Raw genomic sequence first — 13346 nt, 5'->3', positions numbered from 1 at the left:
TAACTTTCTTTTATGAGATTAAATGAGACTCAGAGTGTCTGTGATTACAGTAGTATTTCCAGTAAGGAATAGTGTTGTCCCATGACAATGTCTGAGAGGATGGGAAAGGTTCAGAAACTATACTACCCAATCTGATAGCAACTCTCTGCACATGGCTATTGTATTTTGAAGCTTAAAATCTTTTAAATTCAGGTAGTTATATTGGCTAGTCACTTTCAAATGAGTCAGCATTGATGAAAATCATGTGTATTTCTATTACTTAGGTGACTAGTTGCAATGATACTAGGGAATTTTGTACTCATGGATCTTGAGACTACTTTAGGGTCAAATGGCATGAACAAAAAAGGACTTTTCAAACCTAAGTATGGAATTATAAGGCATATTTTTACATAAATAATGGTAATTTTGTAATTATTTAAGAAATGAACAGATGTATTATTTCTGGTTGTAATTTTGGGTTTTTTTCTGTTTTCACAGGTTCTTTCATGTTGGTGAATACATCTGGGAGACCCGAGGGGCAGAGAGCCCACCTCCTCTTGCCTCAGCTGAAAGAAAATGATACTCACTGCATTGATTTTCACTATTTTGTATCTAGCAAGAGTAATTCTGCTCCTGGATTGCTCAATGTCTATGTGAAGGTCAATAATGGACCATTAGGGAATCCAATCTGGAATGTATCTGGAGACCCTATGCGTACATGGAACAGGGCAGAATTGGCCATTAGCACTTTTTGGCCCAACTTTTATCAGGTAATCTCTTTGTTTTTATCAATGGCTTAGCTGCATATTCCAACTTGTGAACATGTAATTGATTTTTATATTGATATAGCCAGAGAATATATTAAAATATTGAGCTTTCTGTAGCAACATGTGTATTACACACACATATAGTATATGTTTGTTATTTTGCAAGATACTATGATGTGTGAGAAATAAGTAAAATGATACATTGAAACTTGCTTAACAGATTTTTTTTTAAGAAAATAAAAAGCAGGCCCACAGAATATGGAGGAATATATCTTTAACACCAAATAACTTGATGTTAAGCATATTCCTTTAAGAGTGTGAATGTAGGGCAGAAGCTCAAAGCCAGAGTGCAAACTTTGCATGAGGGAGTCCTTGGTTTGATCCCTGGTTCTGCATGGTCCCCTGAGCACTGCAGAGAATAAGTTCTAACATGGAACCAGGAGTAGCCCTTAAACACTGTCAGGTGTGCTCACCACACAAATAAAATTGCAAGCAAATTAAAAATGCTTGCATTAATAAGAAAGCAGTAACTTGAGTTTCTCTTAATTTCTATGGCTCACTTAGGAGACAGTTGTAATATGCATCTAATATAATGTCTCATGATAACTTGAGGTGCTCTGCTAGGTAAGGGAAAACTGGCTTTCTCAAGAGTTCTTTATCTTCCAAATGACAAGAACAGCACCAAGAAATTCATTCTGCAGGTTTAGTGTTTATAGGAGATGATACATCAATATCAGTTCTCTGTCCCAGGATTTCATAACTGTGGGAATAAATGGGCTGTAAATTTCTTGCTTAATTTATCATTTTACCCTTGTATTTAAAACAATTTCCAGTATTTAATGAGTGATAAATAAATGTTTCTTGAATGGAAATAAAAGATAGTGAAAACTGGGTGAGTGCACATGTAAATTATTAAAGTCCTAGTAGAATATATTTAGCTAATATTCTGTGATAGTGTTAAAAGTATATCTATGTCTAAACTTAATTGTGAACCTTTAGGAGTTCTTTCAACAGAAATAATGAACAAAAAACAGTGGTTGCAAATAATTAACTATAAAGATATTTATGAAAAAAATTAATTAATAATAAAGACAATAAATATTTACAATGGTAGAGGATTAGTTCATTTATGGTACCTCAGCTCAAAAATTCATTTTGCAACCATTTAGAATTATAATCCAAGAAAACCATTTAATGTTTTATTCTTATTTTGTTATGTAGAAAAAGCTGGTATAAAGCAGAATATTTGGTTTCATTACTTATATAAAATATATGATTTAAAATAGCACTAGCACTGTAGCACTGTCCTCCCATTGTTCATTGATTTGCTCAAGCAGGCACCAGTAAAGTCTCACTACAAATTGTGAGACTTGTTTTTGGCATATAAATACATCACGGGTAGCTTGCCAGGCTTTGCCGTGTGGTTGAGATACTCTCAGTAGCTTGCCGGGCTCTCCAAGAGGAGGGAGGAATCGAACCCAGGTCGGCTGCGTGCAAGGCTACTGCACTACCCGCTGTGCTATATATACAAAATAAGCATCTCTAGGATAATGAGTTTACAGGTCATTTGAATTTGTTTTATTTTTACCATCTGTCATATTCACAAATTTTCTCTAGATATACATACTATTGTTGTTCTATCCAAGAACAACTCAGTCCACACTCAGTTCTGTGGCCAGGAATCAGTCCTGGTGGGTCTCAGGTACCATAGGGGGCTGGGTATTGAACCCAGGTCGACTACGAAGAAGCCACGCACCCTGACTGCTGTATCATATCTCCAGTCCACATGTGCCATTTTTTATTTCTGTTTTGTTTGTTTTGTTCAGGGACCACTCCATGGTGATGATCAGGGCTTTCTCCTAGTGGGGCTTGGGAGACCATATGAGATGCTGGTGATAAAATCTGAGTGACCCATGTGCAAGGCAAACACCCTACCTTCTCTGCTATTCCTGCCACATATGTTGATTTTACTTAAAAGCAAAAATGAATAAAAATCAGCTTTTCTTCCAGAAGGAAAAAAAAATCCTACTCAATGATTAACCTTTTTATCTAAATATGTTAGTAGCAAAACTGTTAGAAACAAAAATATGCACATGATAGTAACCAAAAATATTGCCTCTAAGACAAATTTGCTTTCTATGTTCATAGGATTAAAATAAAAGCAATGCAAGTGTTTCGGTTAAGCTAGACTTTAGATACTTTTTGTATGATCCAGGGACTAGTCTCCTAATAAGTATTCTGAGACCAGCAGAGTATGCCTGCCTTTACACTGAGTCTCTTCTCTGTTGCTTTAGCCATGCCCTCCCCAAACCTCTGGGATTGAGTTCTCTTGGGTACTTCTCATAGACTATACTAGAGCCCAGTGTTCTGATTTAGTTTTGACATGGGTTGCCAGTCTATATCTTAATTTTCTCTTTGTCTTTGTCAGCTAGGGCTACTATATCCAGGTACTTTATCTAATGGGTGGGTTAAATGACATGTATGCATTTTTCAGAGTCAGTGAGGCAGGGAAATTGGAATCTTGGTGAGATCTCTTCCCAGGGCTTATCGCTGACCACCTTCATGTCTTCTCTTGTATGCTTGCATGGCTCTTTCCTGTCTGCACTCAGGTGGAAAATGGAAAGTGACAGAACTGTTCTCTTATCCTTTTCTTATGAGGACCATAATCTTATAGAGAGCCCACTCTTAGAACCTCATCTAAACCTAATCACCTTTCTAAGACTCCATCTCAAAATACCATCATGTGGAGGTAATATTTCAGCATGTGAATCTGAGGATTCCACAACATTTAGTCCAGCACCGTCTTTATTACATCTATGTCAATCAAAATTATAGGCATGATTTAATGTATTAGAAGCCTTTGGAGATCAGGCTTTTAAAAGGAATTATGTTCATGCAGCTTTTAGTGAAAACAATATGGAGATTCCCTAAAAGATTTGAAATAGGGACTGAAGAGAAAGTATAAGACCTTGCATTAGCTGATCTGGATTCAATTGCTGGTACTGCTTATGGTATCCTGAAAACCACCAGGAGTGGCCCTTGAGCATTCATTGTTTGTGGGCCAAAATAAACAAACAAATACGACATGTTCCAGAATACCATTCTGAGGCATTTATTGAAGTGATAATAAAATTCTAATTTGAAAGCATTTGTGTAAGCTGTGTTTATAACTGTGTTATTCACAATAGTCAAAACATGGAATCATCTAAGTGCTCATTGACAGATGACCAAATAATCTGTGGTATAGATATTCAAGGAGTGCTATGCTGTTAAAAAGATGAAATTATGCCTCTAGGAACAATCTGGATGGAACTTGAGGTGATTCTTCTAAGTAAAATAACTAAGGAAATGAAAGCAAATAATCATTGGCTATTTTTTCTCATGTGTGGAGTTTAAGTAATGAGAGCAAAAAAATTAGCAAAAAACAGTGAAAATTAGTTTTAGGATTGGGTGAGAACAGAATGGTTACTTGAAGGAAAGAAGAGAGGCATAGGGGAAGTGAATAGAGGGATCTCTTGGTGTTTAGGTTGGTGCTGTAACTTTGATAGTCATTGTGGTGAGTCTTATACACATATATAGACATGTTAAGCTTTGCCCCTGCCACTCCACAGTGGGGGAAACCAATGGTAACAATAAAAATAAGGACAAAAATGAGTTATAAACTTACACTGCAAGTAGAATTATCCTATTTGCAGACAATTTCTACCTTCAGTGAACTCTTACTTTCTTGAACTCTTCTGTATAATGTATTTTGCTTCCCCAATTGAAAACTTCTGACCCTAACCCTCAAGCTCTCCATTTCTCATTGTTACCTCACTCACATTACCAGTATATTATTTAAAAAGCTGATTGAGAACTTAATTATCATTAATAGCTTTTGAATTAATTGGGTGACTCATTAGGAATAACTTTATAATTTGTATTTGAAGCCAGAAGTGTAAAGATTTTTTAATACAGGTAAGTCATTAAAGAACTTAATGAACAACATCTGTCAAAGGTTTAGATTCATTGAAAATCCACTTGTTCATGTAATTCCTAAGTACTCCAACCATACTTTAGCCCTTAAAGTTTTAAAGGCATTGATAAGGTATCATGTCCCTCTTGTTTATTTTTCTTCTTTTTATTTTTAACAAAAAAGCATTTTTATTGAGACACTGGGACTTATAATATTATTAATCACATTTCTCTTGTTTCTTATCTGCTGAATAGTAAACATCCTGAAGTCATTATCCTAATAGTAATGTAAAATATTAGATAAAACACACTCTACAAATGATACAGGAGGGATGTCATTGGGAAAATTTACAAACTCTCAGCATTAGGCCTTACAAATCACCATATTAAATGTCTATGATCTTTCTCAGTTGGGATGATAAAGACAAAGTATAATATCAGAGATGAAGAAGAACCCTATTTTTACTCTTGGTTAAGGTGTTACCCCATCGGCATAATCAGAATAATATGTTGTCTGATTCAGGTGGTAATTCTCAGATAGTGCCTCCCTCCTGAGAATTTTAGTCCACCCTTCCCAAGAAAAGAATTGTCATAACCTGATATTTGGTGCTTTTAAAAATATTATTCATGCAAGAGTTTGTCTGCTTTTGAATGAATTTTCCATATAGTTTTCACTCTGAGGAATCCTATGAGCCTGATGATGTGATCGACTTTGTTTGACTACTATATTTCTAATCAAAAAGAATAAAAACATGTTTTCTACTATCAGTATATATGCATGTATATGACATTTTTTATGACTCTGATTCATTAAGGTCAGTATCCGAATAACAGGGTCTTAGAACACCAGTAAGGTTGTTTCTGACATAAAGGAAGGCTGAGTATCTCACAGTGATTCATTAAAATTTTAAAAAAGGCTAAGAGTAAGGTAATAGGACCCAGGACAAAGGATATGGTCCCCTTAAGAGTCTCTTCCCCAGTGCATGGGGGGCTCAGCTTTCCTCAAGCCTCAACTTTCAAAGCTCCTCCAGGTTGAGAGAGATAGTACAGGAGTTAAGGCACCTGCCCTGAATACAGCTGACCTAAATTCAATCTGTGGCACTGCATATGATTCTGAGGAATTATATGCAGTGCCGCAGATAGGGCAGTTTGTTCTGATCAAAGAATATAAAATTTGGGTTCTAAAGAACTAGATTTTAGTATCAGCACTATATGTTTATAAGCTCAGTAGCTGATGTAAAGGTACTGAGCTTCACTTCCTTAATTATGGAGCTAAATATAAAGACTGTGCAGGTCATGAAGATGAAAGGAATAACACATTTGAGACATGTTAGCTTGTCAATAAATGGTGGTAATGTATTGAGATTAAAACTTGTGCAAGACTCTGAAAATGTGATAGGCAGTGATTGAGTGTTTTTACTGAATTTAGTGGTGTGACTCATGTATTCAGAGACAAATCTCTCCTGGAACAAGTCCTCCAATGAAACACTGTGTGGAATGAAGTACCTCAAGTTCCTCTATACCAAAACATTCTAGAACTGTTGTCCTGCTGCTCCAGGTGTAACTTCCAGAGTTGTTTGTTTGTTTGTTTTTGTATCAACTTTCTCCAGAGTCTGACTGTGTCCAGGGGAACATGATCACAAACTGCTGAGGCAGCTCCTCCCATCTGCTCTGTCCCTTAGTCTCCTGTGCTTGGTCCCAAGTGTCCATTTCTCACTCATTCTTGGCTGCTCAGTTCTGAGTTGTTAATTCATTTAAGTCAGAATCTAAATCTTGCAGTTGCTGAATTTGGAAAGATTTTCAATAAAACTAAACAAAACTTCTCTATTGACTTTGATAAACACTCCGTTTTCTTGGACAGCTCTTGTTTTCATGGTTTCCTAAGCATTCATAGAGTTCTGTGGCAGGTCTTAACAGAGAAAAGCGTTCTTGCCATAGTACTCATTTTAATGCAGCTTTTCCTATTTATAAGAGGAAACTATTACACAAGTATAAATCACAATGGTAACCTGCATGGAATACATCTAATTGCAGGTTAATTGTTGTTCATTAAGACACAAGGTGTCAAGTATTTGGTGATTAGCATGTATTTAATTACTTAATTAATGTTTGTCCTAATCACCACTGCTTGGAACCTGCCCCTCTGCTGAGTGACAACAATGAGAAATATAGACTACCAGCTTTCTTGGGAGCACCTGGGCTGGAGCAGCTGCTTCCTTTGATTTAGCATACATGGACTTCCTGCCATTTTAAGAACAGTACTTTACTTTCACATACATCCTCATCTTTTTTGTGATAATTGAAAGAAGGAAACAAGGGGATTTCTTTTGATGCTGTTTCTTCCTCTTCTCTCTTCCCTCTCCTTTCTCCTTCCCCTGCAAATTTCCAGAGACTTCCTATGATATCTCTGACTCCTACTGCACAGTGGACCCAGAGAGGCAGCTGAAATTACACATACACTATACCTCCCTCTCTGCTTTTAGAATCAGCGATTTTTTAAGGCAGTGAGAGCTGCCCAGAATGTTCATGATCATTCATACAAATTATTAGCTTCCAAAGAGAAAAAGGTATAGGTGACATGTACGCTGCCTATCATACAGAGTGTTTAGTAACAGGAGGAAAAGAATAAATAAATAAAAAGAATAAAGAATAAATAAATAAATAAATAAATAAATAAATAAAACAAGTCAGGGAATGTTGGCAGTCTTTTTTTCTAGCTGTTTTTCTAGCACCTGCATGTTGAGATGAATTCTTAGGTGAGCTTACACTCCAGGAGAAGCTAAGCCAAGATCTACCCTTTACTGGTCTGTCATCTTTCTTAGTAAACACAAGAAGGGTTGGGGTAGTAGGAATGACTGGATCTATCCCTTTTGCTTTCACTGAGCTTTGGCCTTTGTCCCCAACATAGTGACCTCTGTCTCTTTAATATATGTGTCCAATTCACTATTTACTAGAACATCTTGTCAAGCAAGGTCCACTGAGTGATAGCAGTTCTATGTATGCTCTCAGCTTGACTCTTTTAGATATGAATAGGTGACTGTTTTTCAAATTGGCTCCACACATCTGGAAAGGCATTGGTTAAACAAATGGAAAGCTCCATTTTGGAGCTGGTGATGTTCCTAATTTCCAGGAGGAACTAGTGGCAGAGCTAGCTAGAGGGCAGGTGGAATTTAGGTGTACATTTGGATTTCTCCCAAAAACCTCATGGCTTTATGAAAAATTAGAATATTCCTTGACTTCATAAGGAATGAATGTTCTAACTTCATGAGGAACGTTCTAGGCCTAGCGAGGGTTCTTATTTTCAAAACACAAGAGTCTTACTTGCAAACAATCAAATTTCTTCATACTTCTATGGTTACATGGGGAACTCAGATATGACAGCACAATTTTTTGTCTCACTAGGAAAATCATTATGACCAGTTATCCCTGTTCTCTACTTTTTGTGCTTTAAAAAAAAAGATATATTTTAAGAAACTGGTAGAGACACATCAATTATAATGCTAGTATAGACCCAGAGCTGCCTTTAGGAAGCAGATTGATTCACATGATCATTTTTCATTTCAGATATCACATTTTCATTTATTTATTTTAAATGCTTATCACATATCTGAGCTTCATTCTCAGCTCATATTTGGTTATGGAGGATAATACCTCTGTGGGTTAATATCTTATACGTCTCTGTGTTGGTTGATTCTTGCTTATCAGTCCCTTTCCTTAGAATTTCCATATACTTTCTCTTCCACCTTTACGTTTTTCCATATCTTGTATTACAGAATGAATTTTTGAGTTATTACTAGAAAATATGTGAAAAAAACAGTTCTCTTTTAGAATATTGCCAAAGTTTACTTTACAAAAACATTTAATATAAAAGTGTGCACAATTTGACTTTTTATGGAGTAAAATAGGTCCTGTGGGAGAGGTTGTTTCCTCTGATAAAGACAGCTACTGCAGAGTTTCCTTCAAGACTCTAACACGATTGCGCTATTTCTATTCCATATTTATTCTGTTGCCCACTAGTTGCTATCTTTATACATTTATCTAGAAAAAATTAATAAAGAGATCAAGAGAATATTCACTCTTTTAAAAAATGAAAAGGAAAGCAGTAAGTGAGAAAAATCATGCTTATTGGTAGAAACAGATGAATGCATTTCAAAATTTCTTAAATGAGTAGATCTGACAAGGCACCAATAATTAGATAACATCGTCAATCACTATTCTTTAAATGGTTTTAACTTTGACAAAGTCAATTTTGCTTCAGGAACAAGCAAATGTTTTGTTCGTATTTTTTAAGAGCTCATAATTTTTTGCTTTGCTTTTATTCTCTAGCATTGCAAAGACTTTTACTGTATGATTTTGTTTTGAATTAAGCTTATTTGAGTAATAAAACTCTAGTGTGTATGATTCACCTTTGCTTTTATTTAAATCAAAACCAGAAAGAATCTACAAGCTTATAGTGGGAGGATAAGACACATGCCATTTAATCTCCTTTGTCCTAGAAACTTGACAAATTACTTCCACCAACACTTTTACTGTGGCAAGTATTTTTGTTGGTAAGCAAACCCCTTTTCTTTACTCACACATAGCAAAGAGAAGTGGCAGTAGGGAAAGCTAATTTTGCTCTTCAGTGAAGCAGGGAGGATCAGGGATGCTTCGTTGTTAAACTGCTCCCTCGCCTCTGGCAGGCATCTGAAGGATAGCCTATGTCAAACCTCTCACAGAGCAGCTTTCAGGATGCCTTCTCAGGAGTAAATGAAAGAGCCCTGGCTTGTGGTTTAACCAATTGTTTCCTGCTGGAGAGCAAAATGATTTTCTCAAAGATTCTAAAAGCTATACAGTATTTCTATAGTTGAGTTGTTGATGATGATGATGATTGGGTGAATATTAATTTTCTCCTGTGCTTTTTACATATGTGACTAGTATTGGAAGCTAGTAATTTTGGAAACCATCAGCAAAATGCCTTTTGAGTTCTCCCTGTGCCCAAATGATCTAATAGAAATGGGGACTTAGAATGAACCCCAGTACAATAATGCAGTTGATTCTTATTGCTCATGTTTGCTATGTTCTGTAAAGTGACAGTGAGTGCTGAATCAATAAATACTGAATGATTACTTCCATGGGAAATGTGAATTTAGTTCTGGGAGCCTCTGGTCATAGCATTTCAGCAGATCAATACATAACCTTGTTTTATGTGTGTTTCTATTAAAGATTCCTTATGCAATATTCTGTCTATTGTTGATTTTAAACACTGAACTTAGCCAACAGCAACGAGTCTTGCCAGTGTGAGGTTTATCTAATACCTTAGTTTTTTTCCATTATACACACTAGCCGTCTTGCAATTAGGAACTCCATTCAGCACAGCACTATCCTTGGGGATGGGGGAGGGCATTTTTAAAAGCATCACCACCAATGAAAAATCTCAAAATAATGAAAAATGAGGCTTAGAACTGACTGGGATATAGTCACTTGTTTATGTGAGCTGAAATAACTTGAAGGTAGAGTGTCAGCTATTCAGCGTCAGTAGGGTAGAGTGTGGACAACACAAAGTTGTTTTTTTTAATGTACATTGAACATGTCCAGAAATAACCCAGAAAGCTTTATACTTAATAAATTTTTGTTTTAAATATATTAGCTGTTAGGAAAATTCACAAATTCAGAATCTCTGAAAAATGGGGTTTAATTATAGCTTTTGTTAAGCCAAAAGGATAATGTCAAATGAAATCCTGTATTGTGAGAAAATTTTGTGAGAATAAGATGGAATTTGTTTGATTCTGTCATACTAATTCACTATTTTCACTTTCTTTTCTTATAATAATGGTTTAGGTTGGGTTAAAGGCAAAGACATGTTTTCCCCAAAATATGTGTGTTTTAGTATCAACATAAGCATTTAGGTCAAATACAGCTAATTTCAATTGCATGAGATCCAAGAGTCAGCTTTTGTTGTAAAACTGTTACAAAAACTCAGTAGTCCAATTTCTTTACAAAAGATTTTACTTTCAAATTACTTGGATTTTAATTTAATGTAATTTTTTATAACCTTTAGAGGTTTAGAAAGCAATTTGTTTCTTTAGATCTATTTTGATATATTGCATGTATTCAAAAACATTACAATTATGTTTTTTAAAAACAATTTTAATAGTGATGCTACAAGCTTAAGTGGGTATTTAAACCACACTTGTAGTACACCGGGAACAAGCAAATTTGGGGAGGAGGTATAGTCTATGCCAGTACACGTCTTCAAGACTCCTGTGTGAAATACAGGCACATTGAATTTTGCTGTGACAAACCGCTGCTATTGACACATGCTTTCTTGTTATCCAGAGTGATGACACTGTGTTGGGGAGTGAAACAGGAATGTTTTCTCTTAAATCAGAGATTGGATAATAAATATTTCAGGCTTTCTTGGCCAGCTGGTCTCTGTGGCAGCTTTTCTACTGTATGAGAAATCCATTGACAATTTGTGATGAATGGACATGACTGCATCACTGTGAAACTATCTTTAAGCATTTTGAAAACTGAATTATGTATAATTCCTATGTACCACAAAAGTCGTCTTCTTTTAATTCCCACCTCTGAAATTGGCACAAATGATCCTTAACTAGATAGCAACTAAAGCACAATTTGGAGCACATTCGGCTGCTTGATGTTTGCTGAAATCTTTTTTTGTTTTGTTTTGTTTTGTTTGGGGGCCACACTCGGTGATGCTCAGGGCTTACTCCTGGTTCTGCAACACAGGGAGCACTCCTGGCCAACTCAGGAAACCGTAGAGGATGCTGAGGATTGACCCAGGCTGACCATGTTCAAAGCAGACACCTTACATTCTGTACTATCATTCTGGCCCCTGAGTTCGTGAAATCATTTTTTAACATTTGTGTTCTTCATGCTGTCATATTACTGCCCCTTGCATCTCCAATTTTAAGTCAACAGATTATTGCTACAGTTCATACATAATCTAGAAGTAAAAAATTGTAAATGCTTGCATATGTATATATATGCATTTTATAATGCTATAAAGAATATGCAGGTGTGTATTTCTTTATTGCATGGCTGTGTATGTTATGTGTGCCAGCACAAAGATATATATGCACATATATGTTGTGTATTCTACGTGTAGTCTCTCATATCTTCTTGTTTTGACAGGTTGATGATAGAAAATGAATACAGATTTGGAAGTAAAATAGACTGATTAAGTACTGACTCTACAGTGTTCTAATATTGTGACTTCAGACAAATTATTTTTCTGAGTTAGTCTACTCATCCTTAAAAGGAAGTGAATATTGTCTGCCTAGTATGATTGGGGAAATTTACATTTTATATATATGTATATATATTTACATTTTATATATATATTATATATATAATGAGGGGAAATAAACAGTGTGGGTCCCTAAGGAAACCTAGGCCTCATCTTTAATATAAACTTTTAATATATTATCCTCTGTTTGATAAAAATAAGCACAACCACATTCCCAAATCAATTTGTTACACAGTCCTTTCCTCCCTTTTTGGTGGTAGCACTGGTGTCCTCTATTATTGTTTCCTCGGACTTTAATCATTGTGGCCCGAGATGCTGGCCTTACAGACACTGCAGGGCCTCCCACTGGGTTCTCCATAGAGTCATCATACTTCATTTGAACAACACCTGACTTTCAATACAGTAGTGCCTTATTTGACAAAAGGACACAATTATTGTCTTGAAGCTTTTGGTCACTGGTTAGGAAAAGAGTACAAAATGGCTAGCAGATAGCAGCCATTTATAACAAGAAAACCTTTTATTGAAATTCAAAAAGTTGTTTTCTGGACCAGGAGTGATAGTACAGTGTCAGGGCATTTGCCTTGCAAGCGGCTAACCCAGGTTTGATCTCCAGCATCCCGTACAGTCCACCAAGCTCCTCAAAGAGTAATGCCTTAGTGTAGTGCCAAGAGTAAGCCCTGAGCACAGCCAGGTATTCCCCCAAGACAAATTTAAAAAGTAAAAATAAAATCTGGCTTTCCAAAATGTCCTTAAGGTAGGTTATTTTTGAGCTGCCTCTTTCAATCTCATGGTTGATAGAGATGGCAGAGTAAATCTCTCCATGGTGAGATTGTACTTGAACTTCTATGACTTTACACAGCTCCCCTACTGTCTAACAAAGTAGAGGATATCTGAAGCCCAGAAATTTACCCTCAAAAGCTATTAAGAATCTAGCCTAGGGGAGATAGATTGGGGGGTGGGGAAGAGAAGATGGGTAAGAGACACACTGGGACAATGGTACATGGAAACTGACACTTGGGAGGAGAGTGCAGTGTTGGAATCTTTCACGCATGAAACTCTAATTATTAATATTATAAATCACAGTGCCAAAAATAAAATAAAAGAATAAAAAATAACTTCTATGACTTTATGTCAGCACATGAGAAAGCTGTCTGACCTTCATGTTGGCTAGATCATTGGCATGTTGTCTGATTTGGTAAGAAAGAGCTGAGAGTGAGAGTCCTGTGGTGCAGGACCATATTCCCTGGAGCTTGTTATTGTTCCCATCTGTCATTGTTCTGTTTGTTTTCCATAATAGTTCCTTATTGTTACAACTAAAGTTTGAGTTTCATAAAGTTGTCTGATATTTTTGTATCCTCCATGTTATGTAGTAAATATTTTATAGGTGTTTAATG

At 36.0% G+C, this 13346-nt stretch overlaps 1 protein-coding gene across 7 annotated transcripts in view; it reads left to right on the top strand.

Annotated features, from left to right (window-relative positions):
* PTPRM (protein tyrosine phosphatase receptor type M) overlaps positions 1 to 13346 on the top strand; it is an 890665-nt gene that overhangs the window by 354573 nt on the left and 522746 nt on the right. For all 7 annotated transcript variants that reach the window (XM_056137857.1, XM_056137858.1, XM_056137855.1 and 4 more), the window contains exon 3: positions 478 to 749. In XM_056137857.1, coding sequence (XP_055993832.1) covers positions 478 to 749 — 272 coding nt within the window. The remainder of the gene's footprint in view (positions 1 to 477; positions 750 to 13346) is intronic.

The sequence above is a fragment of the Sorex fumeus genome, unplaced genomic scaffold (assembly GCF_029834395.1).
Source record: "Sorex fumeus unplaced genomic scaffold, SorFum_2.1 ptg000128l, whole genome shotgun sequence".
NCBI classification, from domain to species: Eukaryota; Metazoa; Chordata; class Mammalia; order Eulipotyphla; family Soricidae; genus Sorex; species Sorex fumeus.
Note: the sequence above shows the minus strand (reverse complement) of the source record. Positions and strands in the feature narration are given on the sequence as shown.